Here is a 24,108-nt window from a genome sequence, read left to right as displayed (position 1 = left end):
ACTGATCATTGGTATTATGATGGTCGCTCAAATTGTTGCTCCTGGTTCTGGTGAAGTACTCTTTTTTATGTCTCAATTTGCTTATAAATGAAAAGTGGTGTCACAAAGATAAATCTTCATTGCTAATAGTTTATTTACATTGTGAGATTAGTTTAAAAATATATAAGATATTGTTCCCCTATACAGATATCGTCAAACAGATTCGGCTGCAAAGATCTGAATAAAAAGGAGCTGTTCTACATGCCAGATCATACAGGAAAGGAGGCATAGACGAATCACATGACAGTTATTTAACTCAGTCCTCGTCTGATGCCGAAGCTAATACCAACAACTTTTAACAATTCAGAGAAACTGTTACATACATCAATCAAAGTACATAAAGATGAAAAAACAACTAAAACTGGATATAGAAGTTTCATGTTAATCAGATCAGATCACACAAGAAGAGGTATATTACAATGATAAAGAGTGCAAATGTATGGCTCAGACATATAAAACAGTTCCTTCAGTCAGGAATTCTCAGAAGCAGAACTGGCATGTTTGCTGAAAGTGTTGATCATCACCGCCATTTTATTTACGAAGTCAACTACAGCAAGTTTGTTTCTATGGGCTTCACTTTCTTAAGATAACGTCAAAATAAGGTTACAAGGACCTGAATAGTCAGCTAATCTACTCACCCAATAATCAGATGGATTTCGTGTCGTTATTTAACTCCCATCTCGTAGAAACAAGTGACGAAGCTGATGACAACACATGCTCTCCCGAGTTTTTCAGCCTCTTCCACAAATCTGATGTGCTTGCGAGAGGATAGTTAAAATCGGGCAACCATCATGTAAACTACAAAAGTTATCAAAACAAACGTTTAAAGTGATCACCAGGAAACACAGAATTGCCCATCAAGGTCAAGTGGATACAGGGACTCCAGGTAGATTCACCTGTTAACAGGATCCTGGATGCATCTGAACCTCCAAATGTTGGGCTGGTTGCATCACTGAATGATAACAAGATCTGATCACAATGCAGATCTATTAAATGGTTCATGACGCTGTTGTGCATGGCTCAGATATATATTAACAGATTGTTCAGTCATGAATTTTCAGAAGCAGAACTGGCGTGTTTGCTAATGTGTTTATCATCACAGCCATGTCATCAAACCAGGACCAAAGAAACCGAATGGTAAGAGAAACGTGTTGATATTTGTATGGCTCATATTAAGAAATTCAACCATGATTTTCCCTTGTACTTCATGAATTAATCAGAAGCGCGGGTAAGATTCAAATCAGCGCCACAAAATCAACTGAAACCCAAAGAGGATTTAACCAAAAAGAAAGAGATAGAAAGAAATTGATAAGGTGGGTTTGAAACTGATTGGTGGCATCAGATAATAAGCGGAGTTGTGTAAACATATCAAAGATTCAGTGTTTAGCATATAAATATTTCACATCATTTGCCACCCTGTGCCACACGATAAGGTTAATGAATTTGCAAGGTGAAATTGAACAGACAAAAAGAGCGTCTAGTGCAAGGCATCAGAAAATAAGCGGAGATTATTGATCCACACATAGGAAGTTCCCATTGAGAGTGTAGGATATCTATTCATCACTTGCCAGCAGGAAGAGGTTGAGAAAATTGATATCGCGCTAGATTTTTTCTACAAATCGGATAAATTTGCAAGAGATAATAATTTCGGTTAGACCATTTGACTCCAGAGCAATGGCAAACGCTGCTAAGGGTTGGTAAGTAAACCATCTAGCTATCTGCACCCGCTTTGCCCCCTCAGATTTGAGTACAGTACAAAAACTGTACCCCATCTAAGAAGAAGAAAATGAGCTAAGCGCATATGAAGAAACGAGATCGGGAATCTAACGTTGGACAACGTTGAGAAAACAAAAAATCCTAAGCTTCTCTCGGGTGCTATCCACAAGGGTAAGCACGGAGATGCAGACATATCAACACGGCATCAGTTCAGACCGCCCGTCTGCTTTTGATCTTCATCGAGAAAGATTTTAATCATGGAGAAAATTCAAACGAAACTACTAAAAACAGGCGGACGATCTACACAGAGCGAGGCAGAGAGAGAGAGAGAACCGACGCCGCCGACGCGAGCAGCAGTAGGCGGAGGCGGCCGAGTTGTTGTGTTGGTGGAGGTAGGAGGGGTATATAGAGGCGGGGGTGGCTAGGGTTTCGGTAGCGATCGGAATAAATCTGACGGGCCTTTGGACACACATTTATAAGTGGGCCAAAGAATGATTCTAGCCCATTAAAAAATGTATGGTCACGACTGATCACATAGCGGGCTAAGGTCGACCCAGCCCATATGAGATCCATCCAGGCCCAGTTTGACCTTACCAAATCGCCCTCGCCCTCGCCGCCGTGACTCGTGAGACGCCTCCGCCGCCGCCGTGGGCGCACCCACCGTCGACTGAACAAGAAGCGGCGGCTACATGGGGAAGAAGCTGGGCAACACCGGCCCTTCGTCGGCATCCAGGTCCATCAACCAGGCCGTATCGCTCCGCGAGGAGACTTCCGGGAAGACACATGCCGACGCGGCCTCCCTGCTGAGGGTCCAGCACCTGCAGCGGCTGGCCGCGTGGGCGAGCGGGGAGGCTGCGGTTGGACCCATCGGGGCACTGATAGGCCACCGCCTCGCCACGGACGCCGAGGCGGCCGGGATTCCCGTAGGCGCTTCCTCCTTCCTTTGCCAGAGGTGAGAGTTACAGCTGACTCGATCTGTAGCTCAAATTGATACATTCTCCTGTCTAATTGTTACGATTTACTCCTATACAACATGCTAGTGAAGGTATCAATCTTCCTAGTATTCTCTTCGCATTTAAACCTCTTTTACTGTGTTCGGCTTATGTACCATTACATTTTGTTTTATGACAAATTCCTCTTCTAGCCTGTCTGCATATTTTCATCCTTGAATCCTTGATTGGAGTGGAATTGGAAAGTTTCAGGCAACAGTTTTTTTGTTGACTTACATGGATCAAGTGGTACCACTATGTTTCAGTGGTTTCTGTTCGATTTTCAGCACACTAGTGAGTGGTATCATTTTGTTTCCCATGGTTTGTAGAACAATGATTTTAGAGCATTTTTTCATCTACAGTTAACCTTCAGATGGGTGGTCGTAATGCCAAGAAAATGATTGAACTTACAGAATTTCAGAGAAATGTCTTGTGCTCGAAATATGAGTGAGTTTCACATAAGTGAGAGAAAAGATGGCAAGTTTATTGGTCATGCATTCTCTAGGACCAACATTTTGCATATTGCGGTGTTCCATTAGCTGATTCTTCTGGATCATCGTGTTGTCAAAATGTGAGTTTACTACCATCATGATTTTTCAGTTGTTGTATAGTCTCCGTATAGTCGCCGAGTCGTTTTCCAAAGATCACAGTGACTTGTGGCGACTATACACTGAGTCGCAGCATTGGCGACTCACTTTTGAGTTGCAACTCAAAAATCATGACTACCATACAAGAAATAAGAAGCCGTTCTGGTAATGTTGTATCAGTATTCCTGCTTAGAATAAATTACTGGCTTTCTTGCTTAATCTTTGATCTCAGATCTGTTGTACTGCTATGTATGTATCATATTTATTTTTATGTGCCTTACCTGTTATGTTAGAAGTCAGCTTTTAGTAATCCTGATGAAAACTGTGGTGTCTAGTGAATATTGGGAATTATGTGTTTGGCTCACAGCAGCACATTCCGACTCCTTTCATTTAGCAAGTTGGCAAAACGGTCATTATTCCTTAAAGCGATACTATTAGCTCACGACACCAACAACAATGCTTAAAAACAAAACATCTCCAGTCTGCAGTATGATGCCATATTCTACCAGTGGCCAGGTTTAAGTGGATACAGTATTATTTTGCATTTTTAGATTGTGTATGTGGTCTTTCTAGTTTGTTAGTTATGCTGCATTGTCTTTTCATATTTGTAGCTTTGTCCATATCAATCAGCCTTATATGGAACTCTGAAGAAAGAATCTTCAAATATTGCAGGTGTGAATCAGTTTTACAGCCAGGCTTCAACTGCACAATCCGTATAAAGAACAACAAAAAGAAAGCAAAGAGGCGGAAGACGTCAAATTATTGCCAAAACAGCATTGTCTATGCATGCCATTTCTGTGGAGACCAAAACCTAATACGGGGTAGTGGAAAGGGTATCGTGAAGAGCCTATTATCATCAAGAAAGCCTGCTAGCATGGACATAGCCAGCATAATGTTGAAAGGAGAAAGTATGAACATGGCAAGAGTAGCTACGGAAAAGGGGATCGAGTATTCTTTAACCGCAGTATCACGACTGGAATCTGACAGGTTGAAAACATTTACTCTTGAAAAGGATAAACATGGTAACGGGCCAAAGTCTAATCTTCCTGAAGATTCTCAAATAGAGAAAGGGGTTGTTTTTCCAATGATGGATCGTGGTCAGTTGGCATCTGCAATGGTTCAGGAAGACATCCCGCAGAAAATTGTAGAAAGCACCGCGCATGATAAATTTATGAATGAAATCGAGCCCGTGTCTGATATTACTTCTCAAGAAGAATTTGTAGTTGGGTCAAATTTTGTTACTCCTCAGAAGAACAAACTGGGAGAAGTGACTGCACCTAAAGGTTGGGCAGAACAATTGAAGACAAGAAGTACACTGAACAACAAAGGGCAGAGTTGTGTTTCAATTACTGGCAAGGCCCCTAGAAGTCATAGTAAGTCAGCTTCGAATACTAAATCTGCACTAGGTAACTCTACACAGCCTGCTGGCAGTTCAAGGAAGCGAGTAAGAAAAGGGTGGACTACCCTAAAGCAGATCGCTGAAAAGGAGGAGCTTGAGAGAAAAGTGAAGATGGATAACTTTGTAATCCCATTCTTCATGGATTAAATTGTCTTGCAGTTTGCACCCGCTGTACACATTTGCCATCACAAATGGTTACATTCTTGTATGGTATTATTAGTTACTCTCTCCATTCCTCCAATGAAAAAGGCACCCTTGTTTTCCGTGTTTTATCTTTGACCAAAAATTACTCCGAATACATAAAAATTGCTGACACAAAATTGGCATCATTTATTCAATATGAATCCAACAATACTAATTAGACCATCTCCGTCGCCCCAAGCTCGTACAAATACGGTGTCCGGTGCCCCGAGCCAGTTCCTGGTCCACAGGGGACGCTCTGGGTACGCCGGACACAACGAAAAGCGAGGCGAGGAATGGCGGGACCGACGTGTCAGCGGCACATTCAAGTTTAACCTAACCGTCGCCTACCCCGCGACGGAAGTTATTGGCGCGCAGCGACGGTGCAGTTTCCACAGAGGCGCGGTGATGCGTCTCATCGCGCCTAGCTCTCCGTGCCGGCGTTAATGAGCGCCACCGCTTCCCCACCTCCCTCCGGTCTAAAGGAATTTATTAGTAAACAAACTGATTTCAGTTAAAACTGTTGAGGAAAAGCTTGGCAAAATTGATATTCTTGCTTCTAAAGTTGATAGCCTTGCTCATGATGTTGATTTTCTTAAATTAAAAGTGTTGCCTCAAGATGTTAAAAAAAGTAAAACTTTGAATGCCATTCAAGTTAGTTGATGAAAATGTTAGGATGATAGCGAAATTGCATGCTAGGTGGGAAAGAGAAGATGAAATTGCTAGAAATAATAATTTGACTAAAGTTTATACCATCACCACCACCAGTAGTAATGAAGTTTCAAATGCTAGCCACTCTCCTACTATTAATAATAAAGTAAATGGTGTAGAAAAAGTCCTCGCTCCTTCTACAAAATTGCCTAGAACCACAGAAACTACTCCTGATAAGTGTGATAAAAAAATTCGGAGTGTAGGAGACAAGATTCCTTTTACCATTGATAAAAAAGAGTTTGATTTTGATGATTGCAATATCTCTGAAGTAATTAAGTTCTTACAAAAGCTTGCTAGAAGTCCTAATGCTAGTGCTATAAATATGGCTTTTACAAAGCACATTACAAATGATCTTATGCAAATGAGAGAGAAGAAATTAAAACGCGAAGCCTCTATTCCTAAAAAGTTAGAAGATGGCTGAGAGCCCATCATTAAGATGAAAATAGATGGTTTTTATTGCAATGCTTTATGTGATCTTGGTGCAAGTATTTCTGTTATGCCTAGAAAAATCTATGATATGCTTGAATTGCCACCGTTGGAAAAATATTATTTGGTTGTTCATCTTGTTGATATTGCTGCAAAGAAACCTTTGGAGAAAGTTGATAATGTTCTTATTATGGTTAACAATAACCTGGTCCCCGTTGATTTTGTTGTTTTGAATATTGAATGCAATGTTTCTTGTCCAATTATTTTGGGAAGACCGTTCCTTAGAACAGTTGGTGCTGCTATTGATATAATAGATGGAATTATTAAATATCAATTCCCACTCAAGAAAGGTATGGAACACTTCCCTAGAAAGAGAAAGAAGTCATCTTATGACTCTACCATTAGAATAAATTATGAGCTTGATGCTTCTTCACTTGATAATACTTGATGCTCGCATTTTTACTGCGCCTAGCTGAAAGGCATTAAAGAAAAGCGCTTACGGGAGACAACCCATGTTTTATTTACAGTATTTTTTCTTTTGTTGAGTCTTGGAAGTTATTACCCATGTAATGACCTCTTCTTATCATTTTTATTTTGTTTTTGTGCTAAGAATAACCTCTAATAGGAAGAAAGTAATGTTTGGGGAAGTTGCTGTCCTGAAAACAGATTATGTGTTATTACCATAAAAATTCGTAAAAGTAGCCATAGAGGAATTTGGGCTGTCATTTTTATGCATATGCCCAAGGTTATTATCTAACTTTCGTTAGTTGACCACTTTTCAAGATAAGCAACAGAGCATTTTCGGAAAATTCGATATTTACCTGTTGTTCTGTTTTGATAGATTTCTCCACTATTTGCATTTGCCTCTTAAATCTCTTCCTTTTTGAGTTCTTTTGATCAAAGAGCTTTTTGAAAGGTTGCTACAGTAGATTATGCTTTAATATATGTTTGACATATGTTAGTACTGAACACAAGTGGATTTGTTTATTTTGATTGTACTAATGCTACTAATGAAGAATTGTGCGAAGTTTTTGTATGAAGAAAGTTTTCAAGTTTAGGGAGAGAAGAATAATGTGATGAGATGAAGAATTGACAAAAGCTCAAGGTTGGGGATGCCCCTGCACCCCAAGAAGTATTCAAGAGGTACAAGCGTCATCCCCTCTTCATCAACAAAGCCACGGGTCATCTCTCTATACGCTATATTTTTATTGCTTCATACGGTATGTGTTGTTCTTGGAGCGTCTTTATTTTTGTTTTTTGTTTAGTTTAGTTTTGTTTGTTGTAGCATATGTTGGATCCCGGCACATTTGTTTTGGTGAAATACCCGCTCATTTTTTATTGCATATAACGCTCTAGTTTTCGATGTTATTGTTCTACGAGTGTTCTAGTTTTCTGGTACTGCGTTTAGCTCTTGTTCTTTCACTTGAATTTTGTTTAGAGCATGTTAGTATTCTTTATTTGTGTATGATTATCTCTCTGGTTCATATTGTATTTCATCTCTGAGAGTTATTTCAAATAAGTTGATTGGTGTTGGATACGAGTAAAATATTTCATGACTGTAGTGATGCAAAAAGAAGCTTGTCTAGACTGTGGCATAGACATTGGCATGTCATGTTGGATGTTATTATTGTCATATGCTTAGTATTTATTATTTTAGCATTACTTGTTTCAAATGTCTGAGAGTGTGTAATGTGTCATTGAAAGAATCATGTGTTGTTTCTATCATAAGAGCGTAGTATTGTGGTATTCTCCTTTGATGCTTTATTGGGTTGAATTCACTAGTAGGAAAAGCCTCATCAGTGACGCACGTAAATTGGCTTCTGTGGCGCACGAGAGGTGCGCCACAGAAATGTCGCCACAAAAATAAGGTTTCTGTGGCGCATCTGGCAGTGCGCCACAGAATTAAGGTTTCTGTGGCGCACTAGGTCCTGTGCGCCACAGAAATAAGTAGTTCTGTGGCGCATGAGATGTAGCTGCGCCACAGAACTATGTTTTGGTGCGCCACAGAACAATCTACAGGTATACTCGATTTTGTGCTCCCTGGTGTATTATACTGGTTTTATACACCGTATACCGGTTATATACTGATATAATATAGACAGATATAATATGGACATATATAATCATCACATCATCATCACATTACTTAGAGCCCGATCGAGTTATACATATAGCTCCATACAACTCATAATCCATGCAAATTAATTAAGTTCTCATCATCTCTAGATACAAACGAAGTGACACCGGCCGCCGCCTACACTAGGATGAAATAGAGTACCGCCGCGATGATGGTGAGCAAGAGCGAGAGCACAAGGAAGGTCTTCATCTTGCTCTTGTTCGCTTGGTGCGCCCTCCACTTGGCAACCGCCTCGTGTCTAGTCGGGTACCCTTTGTAGCAGTTGCCGCTGAACTTGTGCACCTGTTTCTTGCACTCCTCCCACTCCTCGTACACTCCTGGAACCCGCCCCTCGAACACGACGTAGTACGTCATCTCTATGGACACAGGGCATATTAGTATATAACGCAATGGAAAGAGTTAGAGGGTTCACATGCATACATATTCACAAGAATTAAAGCAAGGAAATAATAATAAACCTAAAAGACATATAGCATCGGTATCACATAAGTAATATGGTTCAACGATAATGACTACAATAGTAATTGAAGTCCAACAACGACGACCACCGTTTCGAGCAAATTAAGCAAGTTTAGTTTACAACACGGTACAAATTGTCCATCGATTCAAAGTAATGCTAGGCACACCGGCCTCGGTCAACGAGACGTCTTCTTGAGCGGCTCCGGGAACGGCTTGTACAAGTCCTTCGTCGTCCACGTCCTTCCATCACCCTGCCTATGTAGGCGTTCTTCGATATCCTTCTTAGTCAACCCTCTGAGTTGGTGTAAGAGCCCCGATGCGTTGGATACATCTTGTAAGATAATTTCCGAGAGCTTTACTTGGATGTGATGGAAGTCTTCTCTAAGATCATCATCATTGATTTGCCTCGACATTTTAATGGGGTCTCGCTTACTAGGTGGCAAAGACATCATCTCTGCATCCTCGACAAACCCTTTAAGGTGATGGAGGACATAGAAGGCCTCCTTAATGCTGCCAGCTGGCTGCTTGACACAAGGGAAGTCGATCACGTGCTTGAACCCGGGCTTTTTAGTGTCCGGCCTGATATGTTGCCCATTCTTGTCGAAGGTGCCTCCATTTTTGGAGTAGCCAAGGATAGCCTCATCGAGAACACCCCTTGTTCTCTTGTAGTCTTTCTTCGTCGTCGTACTCGACGAGTCGAAATACTGGGCTAGTGACCACTTCGGATCTAGGATGATGAGTGTGCAATATTTGTCCCTGCTCAACACATGCAATTGAAATGGAATGTTGGAAATGATCGGCAATGGAAGAAATATATAAGAAAGCATAAGTTACGACGGCCGTGAGCGGATGTGTACTTACTCGGGAAAGACAGGCAGAAGAATGGTGTTGCTCTCTTTGTACATGAGCATGAAGTTCTGGAGGTATCGCACCGCCTTGGTCCGTGTCCTTGAGCCATCCTGGAGCTGGCTATCGCGCATGTAGTAGGGATCCGCTACCGCGATGTGGCGGGGTCTCTCTCTGTTGATCTTCATCTAAAGATTGATCGCGTATAGGCGGACCAAGTTATAGTCGAGCCGTTTCGAGTGAAATAGGTTGAAGACGTCCTCGAACGCTATGAAGAAGATATCCGCGGGGTCTTCATTGACGAAGTTCTGGTCGGACGGCACCTTGACCGAGAACACCGGGTAATTTGGATCCTTTTCTTTAAGAAGGACGCTCTCTAGATAACTAATAGTGTTCTGCAAAGGGAGCATTGGTCCACTTGCGAGGTGTTCCATGTCCGGAGGCAGTATCGGTTTACCAGCTTCATGACACCGGGGCAAGCCATCCGGTGTAGGTGGTACCATGTCGTCGGCCCGGATCCTCTTAGGAGCAGGCTGGCTCGAAGATGCGCCCTTCTTGGCTCCTCTCTTCCTTGCCTTCTTCACCTGACCTACTGGCGGTGCTGGTGGTGCTGATGGTGGTGCTTCGGGTGCTGGTGGTGCTTCTGAGGTCGCTGGGGTTGATTTGGGTGGCTCCCCGATGATCGTCTTACACAGCATGTTAGGGCTGAAAACGGTAGCAGGCTTGACTTGAGCTGGATTGCCAGCCTCCGGAGGAGTGTCTTGAGAAAGACCCGTGAAGACCAGGCGCTGCTTCGTCACTGTAGGGGGGCGACCAAGTTGATCGCCGTGTGTGCGGAAGGCTTGTTCATCCATAGGAGGCATGTACATATCTTGGCTGCAGGCGCCAGTGTTGATGTAGGCATCGATGTCATCATCATCATCTGCATCGTTGCCATCAAGTGGCGCCATGTCCTGGACCTTAGGTGGTGGCGGTTGCGATGCCGCCGCTTGGCGTACCGTGCGTCTAGTTGACGGTCATTGCGGTAGCGCTCCCAACAACTGTTTGTGCCGTGTGGTGGTGGCGGCGATCGTCGGTTCCTTCCGGGTGGCGGCGGCGACCGCCGGTTCCTTCAGGGTAGTGGGGGCGGCGACCGCCGGTTCCTTAAGGGTGTCGTCGGCGCTGGCGATCTTGGGCCGGATGATAGGGGAGGTGGCGCCGGTGCTTTTCTTAGCACTCGGAAGACCCCCCCAGACGAATCTGGTTCTTCGGCCATTTCATAACCCATGAGGTGCAATCCCCAAGGGGCAAAACATCGCCTTCGTCTGTGCCCGGAGGTTGAAAGGGGGGCATGGCGTAGCGGTACTCCGGCACTACCATTACGAACTTGACCTTCGCCACGTCTTCCGCCAATCTAGCTCCGTGCATAGTGCGGGAAGCCATGACATGGCCGCTAGCAACTTCCACCAACTTGCCGCCGGGCTCCACCGCTTGCAGAAATATGCATTGTTCATCCTGAGTCAGGGGTGCCATGTTGGGCATCGTGAGATGGCAGTCACGAAAGGCATATATAGTTAAAGAAGATGACGCGAAGGAGTAACTAATGAGTTTACCTCCTTGATGGCGTCGATCTCGGCTACTGTTGATACAAGGGCGGCGGTTGGGGGCATCGATGCGACCAGTTGGAGCTGCGGCGGCGGTTGGAGCTGCGGCGTCGGGTGGAGCGGCGGCGTCTGGTGGAGCCCCGACGCCGGCGTCGGGTGGAGCGGCAACGTCGGCGACACATGGAAGCTTGAGTTGATGCCGCTGATGCTGGGCACATGTATCGGCCCCACTTGACCTCCCGCATTCCAAGCAGCTAACCCCTCCATCAACCCAGGGGGATGATCTGCCGGATCTTCTCGTCCAATAACTTGTTCATCATCTCCGTGTTCTCCACAGGCTTTTCGGCCACCAGCTTCTCTAGTGACTCCATCTTCTTCTTCAGCTCCTGAACCTCAGATTTATCCTTAGCCGACGACCTCCTCTCCAGCTTTCTCGTCTTGGCATCCGATCCGTAGTACTCGGATAGCTTCATACTTGTGCCAAAGCCGGACACACGGCCACCCGACGTCGGTGGCTTGTCCAGCTCCCTCTCCTTGTATTTGTTCATCGCCCTGTTTAAAGGTGTGTCCCACGGTTCCGTCGACCCCTGGGACGACGGGCCAGCCTTCGTCAACTCTTCATCCTTCAGACAAAGGAACTTAAGGTTAGCCCATTTGGCTTCATTGCCTGATAAGATGAGAGAGATAATATAGAACTATCCTTACCAGGTACTTCTCGAAATCCCTCATGTCTTCGTGATCCGTAGTAAATTCCCCCATCTTCCAGTCTAAGTAGTAGCGGGACCGGACAAAGTTCCTAGCCTGTTCATCCTGGATTTTGTGCCAGGGGTTTTCTTTCCCCAGACGTACCATCTCGGCATCCTCCTTGTCCCAAGTGGGCTGTTTTCCTCGGTAACCGCCGCTTCCACAATGGTGGGTCCCTAAGTTCAAGTCCCGCATTTTCTTCCCCCAGGCGGTCCATTTTTTAACACTGTCAGTCTCTAAGTAAGACTTGAATGCATTAAAGTCTTCTAAGGAGATCGACGGGTCTTTGGTACTTATCCTCTCCCAGCTTTCACCGGCATTGATCTTTTTCTTCAGCCGGTTCTTCCAGCTGCTCAAGGCGGTGCTCATCTTCGTGAGAGCTAAAGAGTCCACCTTCTTATTGAACGGCTCCGGGAACGTGTATCGTTGGTGAAGCTTCTGGAGGAGGGATTGGGCGAGAGCCTCGTTCTCCTTGCTTCTGAGGTCCTGAGTTAGGATCGGCACGGTTTCACGGACGATGCACCCATGCCGTACCCTTTGGCAACCCACGAAGGCTCCAAGGGTAGGCCACTTTCGGAGACTACCGTGAAATGATCGGTGACGTTGGCGAGCACTTGCGGCCTCCAATCCCTCCTTGGCCTCCTCGCCGTCCTCTTCTTCTTACCCTCCTGAGGGTTGCCACCACTATCACCTTCCGTGCGGTTGGCCGCGTTCTCTTCACCGGTCGTCTCTTCACCGGTCTCGGCGGCGGTGTCCCAGTTATCATCATCGTCGCCAGTGTCGGCGGCGCCCCCCCGGCCCTCTCCCTCGGAGGCGGCGTCCCGGCCCTCGTCGGTGTCGGCGGCGGCCTCCTGGCCCTCTCCCTTGGAGGCGGCGTCCCGGCCCTCTTCCTCGTCACCGGGCGACTCGGCGGCGGCCTTCCGGGGCTGCTCGTAGCCCTCCCAGAAGTCCTTGTTGGCCTCTCTCGCTTCTTCGTTCTGGCTCCTGGGCTTAGAAGTGCTGCCCGACATGTTTATTTGCACTTCATTAAAAAGAGGCAACAAGTTAGTACAAAAGTCAACCAAAAAATTCGGCATGACTTTTGCTAATTTTTCTACGTAGGAGTGCCCATTTCTCAATCGAAACGGAAGTTAATCAACGCTTCGGGAGAAATGGGCAACTCAATGAAATCCCTGCAAAAATATCCACCATATACACCATATATCCAACATATCCACCATATATCGACCATACAAAGTTGCCCATCTACAATACATCAAACAAAAGCCAACATAAACCTGGAGCATCTATTTCAACATATTTTTTAACCTGGAGCAGTACAACAACAATGACTTTCTTAACCTGGAGCATCTACCACCTGGAGCACTACCACCTGGAGCACTACACAATCTGGAGCACTACACAACCTGGAGCACTACAAAAACCAGAGTACATTAAAGCTAGCACTTCAAACCAGAGAACTGCACTTCAAGTTTTTAGCTAACATTAATTCATTATATATGGGCAGTACCATTGGTACAAAGATATAGAGAACTGCACAAAAGCATATACAAGATAATGAGCATGAGCATGATCATTTCATAAATGAATTCAAATAGTAGCATTTCATGTACTAGTAGCATTATATGCTTCTTCATAACCAATAGCTATGCAACTTGGTTATAGAGCATAAACAAGCATACAAGCTTATAGAGCAAGCCAACCGTAGCTACCGCCAACATGTGACTTCAAATGAAAATGCTATTATTCCAGATATAATTAAATAGCAGAAGCTTGAGCATCATATGGAAATGCTAGTGACTTCAAATGAAAATGCTATTACTCATAAATATACATTACAAAAGGCAGTAGCTAGTGACTTAGTTTTTTTATAAATTCAAAGAGAATTATACCAATAGCTAATCAAATTTTAGTAGATAATTACTTAAATTTAAAAAGGCAGTATAGAGCAAGCCAACCAGTAGCTACTACCAACATTTGAGCATGAGCATCATTTAACCTTACATTACATACATTATTTCCTACCATCTGCATAGAAGCATTACATAAACCCTTTTATTCATCATTGCATGGAAGCATTACATCAACCCTTACATTACATAATTATTCAGACAACCTAGGACACACTAAAACTAGATGGCTGAAACTACAACTAACTACAACAAACTAGGATACCAAATCTTTGATTTTTTTCATGCCCTTCCTCAGCCAGCACAAGATAACTCAAGCTTTAACCTTTTCTTCAAGATTTGGTTCTACATAGTAGGGCAACACCTCTGTGGGTCCTCCTTCCCTCAACTGATGCTTATACTTTTTCAGTTTGATCATGCCCTTAGGTCTGGATTTTGGAACTGGGAGAACTTGTGTAGTGTATGTGAACACACCTAGCTGGTTCAAGCCATCTGCTGCTTCTTCTTCCCTGAACCTGGCAGCAGAAGCTTCCCTCTTTTGCACACTTCTCCTACGATACACTAGCAACTCCTTGTCTGCCCTACCCATAGAAAAAGTCTTGGAAAGAGTGGCATCCCTAGAGCCAGAGGCACCAAGGGAGCCAGTGCTCCTCCTCTTTGCACTCCAGGACAGGTTGTCCATGTTTGGTGTGGTTTCCAGGTTCACTACACTAGGCATTTATATAGGATGGAGGGCATGCACAGAGGGTATGAGAACACAAGCTGAACAGTTGTGTTACATAGGACAATGCCATCAGTTTCTTTTTTTGAATTGTGATGTCAATCCACAAGAGGGAGAATATTCTCCAAAATGGGTCAGAGACAAGCCATTGGGAATATTCCCCAAAATGGGTCAGGAGAGCCTATCCATTTTTGGTTCAGGAATATTCTTCAAAATCTGTCATATTTGGTCAGGAGAGACAATGCATGTACTGATGGTTCTTGCTAGGCAGAGGCATTTTTGGTTCAGAGGAATATTCTTGCTAGGGCAGAGGTGGCCAGAGGTGAACTAAAACCATCTATGCATTCTCATCTTGCAACCAGGGAGCATGAGCATGATCAACAAATCCTAGACAGTAGCATTTCATTCTCATCTATGCATTCTCATGTACGAGTAGCATTATTATCTTGAAACCCCAAGCAGTAATTCAAAATCAACAAATCCTAGGCAGTAGCATTTCATTTTATTAACCCAAGCATTTTCATTTTCTAAACCTAAATTTTCTACTGCCAACAAATCCTAGCATCAATTCAAAATCAACTAGGCAGTAGCATTTCATTTTATTAAAAAACCTACTGCATTGGATTGAAAAACGTACTGCATTGTTCATTTTATTGAACCATGTACATCAACAGAGTAGTAGCAGCTTCATCTTAATATTCATTTAAACAAACTTCATTCTTTTTCAGAGAGAAATTCAAGAACTTTATTAGCTCTACTGCAAGCAATGAATTAAAAAAAACAGCAAGCAATGAATTTAAAAAAATAGCAAGCAACATTATTATTGATAGCATTTATTTAGATGCAGTGGTTTATTACTCCAAGTCAGGAATCAATTCTACTGCATTCATTTGCTACAACATTAGCTTGTTCATTTTTATTTGCTACTGCATTCATACTAATTTTTATATATGAACCATTTGCAACCAATTTTTATGAACTACTTCATGGGTATTGCATTTTAATTACCTGAGTAGGCAGTAGTTTGTTCTTAAAATAGTAGGCAGTAGCTTTTATCTCTACTTACAAATGTATCTGCACATTAAAATGGGTCTACATACAATCTAAACAAAGTTATTTTGCAAATGGCAAGCTTGACATGGCACTGATGATGATCAAATGGCAAGCTTGACATCATTTATTTTACATTATTCTTGACAACATTTATTTTGGTGAAGAACCAGAGAAGAAGAAACACTGAACAAACACTGAATTGGCAAAATTGTACTGCTATAGGCATTCATAGGCAAGCAAAATTGTACTGCTATAGGCATTCATATGCATTCATAGGCAAGCAAGTGGGGAGCACAGCGGATTGGGGACGGGCGCGCGGGCACAGGACAGTGTGGGGAGGGAGCCAATGGAGTGGGGAGGGGGAGAGGGGCTCTCACCGAACGGCGGCGGTGGCAGGGCTACGGTGGTGATGGCGTGGTCCTCCTCCTCCTCCTCCTCCTCTGCGGCGGCGGCTCGGGCTCGCGCTCGCGCGTCCTCCTCCTCGATCTGCGGCGGCGGCTCGGGCTTGGGCGTCCTGCTCGGCGGTGGTGTGGCGGTCCTCCTCCTCCTCCTCCTCGGCGGCAGCGGCGCTAGGTGGCGGCGCTTGGCGGTGGTGGCGGTTGCGCGAGAGCAGCGTGGCGCTAGGGTTGTGAGTGACTGAGTGGGGAAGAAACTGCTGCTGATCGAATTATTTCACCAAGTGTCCAAATTCTGTGGCGCATCCCTCTCAGTGCGCCACAGAATTAAGCTTTCTGTGGCGCATCAGCACTGACATGCGCCACAGAATTCCTTAGTTCTGTGGCGCACCTAATGGGGAGTGCGCCACAGAATTTAGACACTTAGCAAAACAAAACGGTTTACTGCTGTGTCTTGATAGATACATAGCACTAGTCTAGTGGTTAAGGCCAATGTTAGGCAGTTAGTAGCCAGGTTCGATCCCTGGCTACCACACAATTTTTATTCCTTTTTTCATATTTTAGTTACATTTCAATAAATAACACAACATTATTTAGTAATTAGTAGGGAATTATAAATTACTTGTCTCATACAAACATGTTCTTGTTTCTCTCACACACACATGCATGTACTTGTCTAACACACACACTCACACACATGTGATAGACCAAAAAACGATCTTCTTCGTCCCGGCTCCGAGCTCTAGCGTCTCTTCGCAATCTTCTTGCCCTTTCGGTTGTTGGCAGTTGAATACTTTATGCCGACCACCTTGAGATTTCTTCGCGTGAACGGATGATACGTCTCCAACGTATCGATAATTTCTTATGTTCCATGCCACATTATTGATGTTATCTACATGTTTTATGCACACTTTATGTCATATTCGAGCATTTTCTGGAACTAACCTATTAACAAGATGCCGAAGTGCCAGTTCCTGTTTTCTGCTGTTTTTGGTTTCAGAAATCCTAGTAACGAGATATTCTCGGAATCGGACGAAATCAACGCCCAGGTTCCTATTTTACCCGGAAGCATCCAGAACACACGAGAACCGCCAGAGAAGGGAGGCAGGGCCACCACACCACACCCCGGCGCGGCCTAGGGGGGGGGCGCGCCCCCCTAGGGTGTGGGCCCCCCTTCGACCTTCCTGCGCCGCCTCTTCGCCTATAAGAAGCCCCTGGATCAGAAAACCCTACACCGATTGACGAAACCCACGAAAACCTTCCAGAGCCGCCGCCATCGCGAAGCCAAGATCTGGGGGACAGGATCTCTGTTCCGGCACCCTGCCGGAGCGGGGAAGTGCCCTCGGAAGGCTTCTCCATCGACACCGCTGCCATCTCCACCGCCATCTTCATCACCGCTGCTGCTCCCATGAGGAGGGAGTAGTTCTCCATCGAGGCTCGGGGCTGTACCGGTAGCTATGTGGTTAATCTCTCTACTATGTACTTCAATACAATGATCTCATGAGCTGCTTTACATGATTGAGATTCATCTGAGTTTTGTATCACAATTCATCTATGTGCTACTCTAGTGATGTGTTATTAAAGTAGTTCTATTCCTCCTGCACGTGTGTAAAGGTGACAGTGTGTGCACCGTGTTAGTACTTGGTTTATGCTATGATCATGATCTCTTGTAGATTATGGAGTTAACTATTGCTATGATAATATTGATGTGATCTATTCCTCCTACATATGCATGAAGGTGACAGTGTGCATGCTATGCTAGTACTCGGTTTAGTCTGTTGATCTATCTTACACTAAAGGTTACTTAAACATGAGCATTATTGTGGAGCTTGTTAACTCCGGCATTGAGGGTTCGTGTAATCCTACGCAATGTGTTCATCATCCAACAAAAGTGTAGAGTATGCATTTATACTGCTCGTTATGTGATCAATGTTGAGAGTGTCCACTAGTGAAAGTGTAATCCCTAGGCCTTGTTCCTAAATACTGCTGCGTTACTACTGCTTGTTTACTGTTTTACTGTGTTACTACTGCTGCAATACTACCACCATCAACTACGTGCCAAGCACTTTTCTGGCACTGTTGCTACTGTTCATACTTATTCATACCACCTGTATTTCACTATCTCTTCGCCGAACTAGTGCACCTATTTGGTGTGTTGGGGACACAAGAGACTTCTTGCTTTGTGGTTGCAGGGTTGCATGAGAGGGATATCTTTGACCTCTTCCTCCCTGAGTTCGATAAACCTTGGGTATCCACTTAAGGGAAACTTGCTGCTGTTCTACAAACCTCTGCTCTTGGAGGCCCAACACTGTCTACAGGAAAGGAGGGGGAACGTAGACATCAAGCACTTTTCTGGCGCCGTTGCCGGGGAGGAAAGGTAAAAGGCTCTCATACTACAGTCCCAGGTAAAGTATTTTTCTGTTGCCGTCGTGTGTGTGCTCGAAGCTATTTCCTTTAGATCCTGCAATTGCATCTTGTTGTTTCTTGTTTACACTAGTTGGCATAATGTACAAGAGTGAGCTTCTTGTTCTATTTCCTGATATAAAACATGGATTGTTTGATGCGAAAATTAAAAAACCTATGAAATCTTATTTGCATGCTGGTAGTAATATTAGTATGAACACTTTGAACACCATTGTTGATAATGATATAGAAAGTTCTAAGCTTGGGGAAGTTGGTTTTCATGATATTTTTAGTCCCCCGGGCATGGAGGAGAAAATTTACTTTGATGATACTTTGCCTCCTATTTATGATGATTATAATGATAGTAGTCTTTTGGTACCACCTGTTATGGAGGATAAATTTGATTATGATTACAATATGCCTCCTATATTTGATGATGAGAATAATAATGATAGCTACTTTGTTGAATTTGCTCCCACTATTACTAATAAAATTGATTATGCTTATGTGGAGAGTAATAATTTTATGCATGAGACTCATGATAAGAATGCTTTATGTGATAGTTATATTGTTGAGTTTGCTCATGATGCTACTGAAAGTTATTATGAGAGAGGAAAATATGGTTGTAGAAATTTTCATGTTACTAAAATACCTCTCTATGTGCTGAAATTTTTGAAGCTATACTTGTTTTATCTTCCTATGCTTGTTACTTTGCTCTTCATGAACTTGTTTATTTACAAGATTCCTATGCATAGGAAGCATGTTAGACTTAAATATGTTTTGGATTTGCCTCTTGATGCTCTCTTTTGCTTCAAATACTATTTCTTACGAGTGCATCATTAAAACTGCTGAGCCCATCTTAATGGCTATAATGAAAAGAACTTCTTGGGAGATAACCCATGTGTTATTTTGCTACAGTACTTTGTTTTATATTTGTGTCTTGGAAGTTGTTTACTACTGTAGCAACCTCTCCTTATCTTAGTTTTGTGTTTTGTTGTGCCAAGTAAAGCCGTTGATAGAAAAGTAAGTACTAGATTTGGATTACTGCACAGTTCCAGATTTCTTTGCTGTCACGAATCTGGGTCCACCTCCCTGTAGGTAGCTCAGAAAATTAAGCCAATTTACGTGCATGATCCTCAGATATGTACGCAACTTTCATTCAATTTGAGCATTTTCATTTGAGCAAGTCTGGTGCCATTTTAAAATTCGTCAATACGAACTGTTCTGTTTTGACAGATTCTGCCTTTTATTTCGCATTGCCTCTTTTGCTATGTTGGATGAATTTCTTTGATCCACTAATGTCCAGTAGCATTATGCAATGTCCAGAAGTGTTAAGAATGATTGTGTCACCTCTGAACATGTGAGTTTTTGATTATGCACTAACCCTCTAATGAGTTGTTTCGAGTTTGGTGTGAAGGAAGTTTTCAAGGGTCAAGAGAGGAGGATGATATACCATGATCAAGAAGAGTGAAAGCTCTAAGCTTGGGGATGCCCCGGTGGTTCATCCCTGCATATTTCAAGAAGACTCAAGCGTCTAAGCTTGGGGATGCCCAAGGCATCCCCTTCTTCATCGACAAATTATCAGGTTCCTTCTCTTGAAACTATATTTTTATTCGGTCACATCTTATGTACTTTACTTGGAGCGTCTGTTTGTTTTTGTTTTTGTTTGTGTTTGAATAAATTGGATTACATCATGCTTGTGTGGGAGAGAGACACGCTCTGCTGTAGCATATGGACAAGTATGTCCTTGGTTTCTACTCATAGTATTCATGGCGAAGTTTCTCCTTCGTTAAATTGTTATATGGTTGGAATTGGAAAATGATACATGTAGTAATTGCTATTAATGTCTTGGGTAATGTGATACTTGGCAATTGTTGTGCTCATGTTTAAGCTCTTGCATCATATGCTTTGCACCCATTAATGAAGAAATACATAGAGCATGCTAAAATTTGGTTTGCATATTTGGTTTCTCTAAGGTCTAGATAATTTCTAGTATTGAGTTTGAACAACAAGGAAGACGGTGTAGAGTCTTATAATGTTTTCAATATGTCTTTTATGTGAGTTTTGCTGCACCGGTTCATCCTTGTGTTTGTTTCAAATAAGCCTTGCTAGCCTAAACCTTGTATCGAGAGGGAATACTTCTCATGCATCCAAATACTTGAGCCAACCACTATGCCATTTGTGTCCACCATACCTACCTACTACATGGTATTTCCTGCCATTCCAAAGTAAATTGCTTGAGTGCTACCTTTAAACAATTCAAAATTTATTACCTCTGATTTGTGTCAATGTTTTATAGCTCATGAGGAAGTATGTGGTGTTTATCTTTCAATCTTGTTGGGCAACTTTCACCAATGGACTAGTGGCTTCATCCGCTTATCCAATAATTTTGCAAAATGAGCTGGCAATGGGATTCCCAGTCCCAAATTAATTAACAAAAATAGACACTCCTCCATGGTATGTGATTGTTGGACGGCACCCGAAGGATTCGGTTAGCCATGGCTTGTGTAAGCAAAGGTTGGGAGGAGTGTCATCATCATAATAAAACTAAAATAAAAAGGCACTCCTTCATGGTATGAGATTGTTGGCAGGCACCCGAGGATTCGGTTAGCCATGGTTTGTGAAAGAAAGGTTGGAAGGAGTGCCACCCAAAATAAAATAAAATGGGAGCCGCTCTTTGAAGGTTTGTCTGGCAAGGGGGTTAGAGTACCCGCTACCATTCGTTGACAACAACATACACCTCTCAAAACTTTATTTTTATGCTCTATTTATGTTTTCAAAATCAAAGCTCTAGAACAAATATAGCAATCGATGCTTTTCCTCTATGGAGGACCATTCTTTTACTTTCATTGTTGAGTCAGTTCACCTATTTCTCTCCACCTCAAGAAGCAAACACTTGTGTGAATTGTGCATTGATTCCTACATACTTGCTTATTGCACTTATTATATTACTCTATGTTGACAATATCCATGAGATATACATGTTACAAGTTGAAAGCAACCGCTGAAACTTAATCTTATTTTGTGTTGCTTCAATGCCTTTACTTTGAATTATTGCTTTATGAGTTAACTCTTATGCAAGACTTATTGATGCTTGTCTTGAAGTGCTATTCATGAAAAGTCTTTGCTATATGATTCACTTGTTTACTCATGTCATATACATTGTTTTGATCGCTGCATTCACTACATATGTTGTACAAATAGTATGATCAAGTTTATGATGGCATGTCACTCCAGAAATTATCTTTGTTATCGTTTTACCTGCTCGGGACGAGCAGAACTAAGCTTGGGGATGCTGATACGTCTCCAACGTATCGATAATTTCTTATGTTCCATGCCACATTATTGATGTTATCTACATGTTTTATGCACACTTTATGTCATATTCGAGCATTTTCTGGAACTAACCTATTAACAAGATGCCGAAGTGCCAGTTCGTTTTCTCTGTTTTTGGTTTCAGAAATCCTAGTAACGAGATATTCTCGGAATCGGACGAAATCAACGCCTGTGTTCCTATTTTACCCGGAAGCATCCGTAACACACGAGAACCGCCGCAGAAGGGAGGCAGGGCCACCACACCACACCCCGGCGCGGCCTAGGGGGCGCGCCCCTAGGGTGTGGGCCCCCTTCGACCTTCCGCGCCGCCTCTTCGCCTATAAGAAGCCCCTGGATCAGAAAACCCTACACCGATTGACGAAACCCACGAAAACCTTCCGAGCCGCCGCCATCGCGAAGCCAAGATCTGGGGGACAGATCTCTGTTCCGGCACCCGCCGGAGCGGGGAAGTGCCCCCGGAAGGCTTCTCCATCGACACCGCTGCCATCTCCACCGCCATCTTCATCACCGCTGCTGCTCCCATGAGGAGGGAGTAGTTCTCCATCGAGGCTCGGGGCTGTACCGGTAGCTATGTGGTTAATCTCTCTACTATGTACTTCAATACAATGATCTCATGAGCTGCTTTACATGATTGAGATTCATCTGAGTTTTGTATCACAATTCATCTATGTGCTACTCTAGTGATGTGTTATTAAAGTAGTTCTATTCCTCCTGCACGTGTGTAAAGGTGACAGTGTGTGCACCGTGTTAGTACTTGGTTTATGCTATGATCATGATCTCTTGTAGATTATGGAGTTAACTATTGCTATGATAATATTGATGTGATCTATTCCTCCTACATATGCATGAAGGTGACAGTGTGCATGCTATGCTAGTACTCGGTTTAGTCTGTTGATCTATCTTACACTAAAGGTTACTTAAACATGAGCATTATTGTGGAGCTTGTTAACTCCGGCATTGAGGGTTCGTGTAATCCTACGCAATGTGTTCATCATCCAACAAAAGTGTAGAGTATGCATTTATACATTTACATTATGTGATCAATGTTGAGAGTGTCCACTAGTGAAAGTGTAATCCCTAGGCCTTGTTCCTAAATACTGCTGCGTTACTACTGCTTGTTTACTGTTTTACTGTGTTACTACTGCTGCAATACTACCACCATCAACTACGCGCCAAGCACTTTTCTGGCACTGTTGCTACTGTTCATACTTATTCATACCACCTGTATTTCACTATCTCTTCGCCGAACTAGTGCACCTATTTGGTGTGTTGGGGACACAAGAGACTTCTTGCTTTGTGGTTGCAGGGTTGCATGAGAGGGATATCTTTGACCTCTTCCTCCCTGAGTTCGATAAACCTTGGGTATCCACTTAAGGGAAACTTGCTGCTGTTCTACAAACCTCTGCTCTTGGAGGCCCAACACTGTCTACAGGAAAGGAGGGGGAACGTAGACATCAACGGACAACCTTTAGAGGGTAGGGAGGTCTTCCTTCTTACTTTACTAGTAGTAGGCATGTCGAAGTGCCTGTCGAATTCCTCCTCCATCTTCGGGTCACTGTTCTTGTCCAAGTCTTCCTCATTGGCGTCTCCTTGCATTCCTATGATGCTCCTCTTGCCCCTCCTCACGACAACACGGCTAGGCCTCGACGGATCGGTGATGAAGAAGCATTGGTCAACTTGGCTACCGAGTACCCATGGCTCATTTTTCGCGGATGCGTTCTTCGATTTTGCATCGGGTATAACCATGGTTGTGAAATATCGGCCTTCTTTTTCGACCTTCTTGGCCCATCTCACACGAAACATTGGCACCGTCTCTTCACAGTAATTGAGCTCCCATATCTCCTCGATCCTTTCAAAAAATCTTTCCTTGACATTAGTCTCGTCATCGGCGTATGACAGCATAGTTACTCCTGAGTTTTGATTTTCACTATTTCTGTCCTTTTCCTCGGTGTAGAATCTGTAACCGTTGATGTCGTACTCGATAGGTCCTTACGTTATGCGCGGGTCCCTGTGATAAGGTGTATATGAGTTTTTCATCTTCGGTAGAAGGCCTTTTTCTCTGTGCTTCAACCAGTTGAGTTTGCTTGAACCAACGCGTGAAGCTGGAGTTGTGCTTTTTGGTTACATCTCCCATCTTCCTCGGCCGGCCCATATCGATGTAATTCTGCTCGACCATGCTTTTGTGCTCTTGCACGAAAGGTTCGATCAGTTTTAAGTGTTGTAGCGCGACCCGGTGAGCCCTGTCAAAGTCGTCGCGTCGATTTTCAATGCCGACATGGACTGAGCGGTAGCCCTCGCGGTGACCGACTCCAGCGAGCCTCCCGAGGTGCGTCCTGGGGGGTAGACCAACATGATCCTCGTCGTCCTCGGTGCTTAGATAATTCTGGCAGAAGGAGATGCACTCGTAGGTTAGAAACCCCTTGGCCATGCTTGCGTCTGGACGGGCCCTATTGCGAACGTATCCTTTCATGACA

The 24,108-nt window shown here is 43.6% G+C and overlaps 1 protein-coding gene, 1 long non-coding RNA gene and 6 other non-coding genes across 8 annotated transcripts; 1 reads left to right on the top strand and 7 right to left on the bottom strand.

Moving 5' to 3' along the window:
- Nucleotides 1-305: 305 nt before the first annotated feature.
- On the bottom strand, nt 306-2,181 carry LOC127297123 (uncharacterized). The gene is made up of 2 exons (XR_007848886.2): nt 936-2,181; nt 306-837 (listed from the first exon to the last, which is right to left on the bottom strand). It is a non-coding gene; the product is annotated as an uncharacterized lncRNA (long non-coding RNA).
- LOC127297707 (small nucleolar RNA Z223) lies at nt 477-571 on the bottom strand. Its single transcript, XR_007849399.1, has one exon. It is a non-coding gene; the product is annotated as a small nucleolar RNA Z223 (small nucleolar RNA).
- Nucleotides 691-796, bottom strand: LOC127297788 (small nucleolar RNA snoR97). The gene has a single exon (XR_007849476.1). It is a non-coding gene; the product is annotated as a small nucleolar RNA snoR97 (small nucleolar RNA).
- Nucleotides 1,053-1,147, bottom strand: LOC127297705 (small nucleolar RNA Z223). The gene has a single exon (XR_007849397.1). It is a non-coding gene; the product is annotated as a small nucleolar RNA Z223 (small nucleolar RNA).
- Nucleotides 1,203-1,288, bottom strand: LOC127297799 (small nucleolar RNA U36a). The gene has a single exon (XR_007849487.1). It is a non-coding gene; the product is annotated as a small nucleolar RNA U36a (small nucleolar RNA).
- On the bottom strand, nt 1,371-1,455 carry LOC127297749 (small nucleolar RNA R16). Its single transcript, XR_007849438.1, has one exon. It is a non-coding gene; the product is annotated as a small nucleolar RNA R16 (small nucleolar RNA).
- On the bottom strand, nt 1,523-1,611 carry LOC127297751 (small nucleolar RNA R16). The gene has a single exon (XR_007849440.1). It is a non-coding gene; the product is annotated as a small nucleolar RNA R16 (small nucleolar RNA).
- A 164-nt stretch (nt 2,182-2,345) lies between the features above and the next one.
- Nucleotides 2,346-5,000, top strand: LOC127297122 (uncharacterized). Its single transcript, XM_051327397.2, has 2 exons — nt 2,346-2,707; nt 4,004-5,000. Exons 1-2 carry the CDS (start codon nt 2,445-2,447, stop codon nt 4,875-4,877), a joined length of 1,137 nt encoding a protein of 378 aa, XP_051183357.1. The 5' UTR covers nt 2,346-2,444; the 3' UTR covers nt 4,878-5,000.
- Nucleotides 5,001-24,108: the final 19,108 nt, after the last annotated feature.

Source organism: Lolium perenne, chromosome 4, assembly GCF_019359855.2.
Source record: "Lolium perenne isolate Kyuss_39 chromosome 4, Kyuss_2.0, whole genome shotgun sequence".
NCBI classification, from domain to species: Eukaryota; Viridiplantae; Streptophyta; class Magnoliopsida; order Poales; family Poaceae; genus Lolium; species Lolium perenne.
This window is presented reverse-complemented; position numbering and strand designations above follow the sequence as displayed.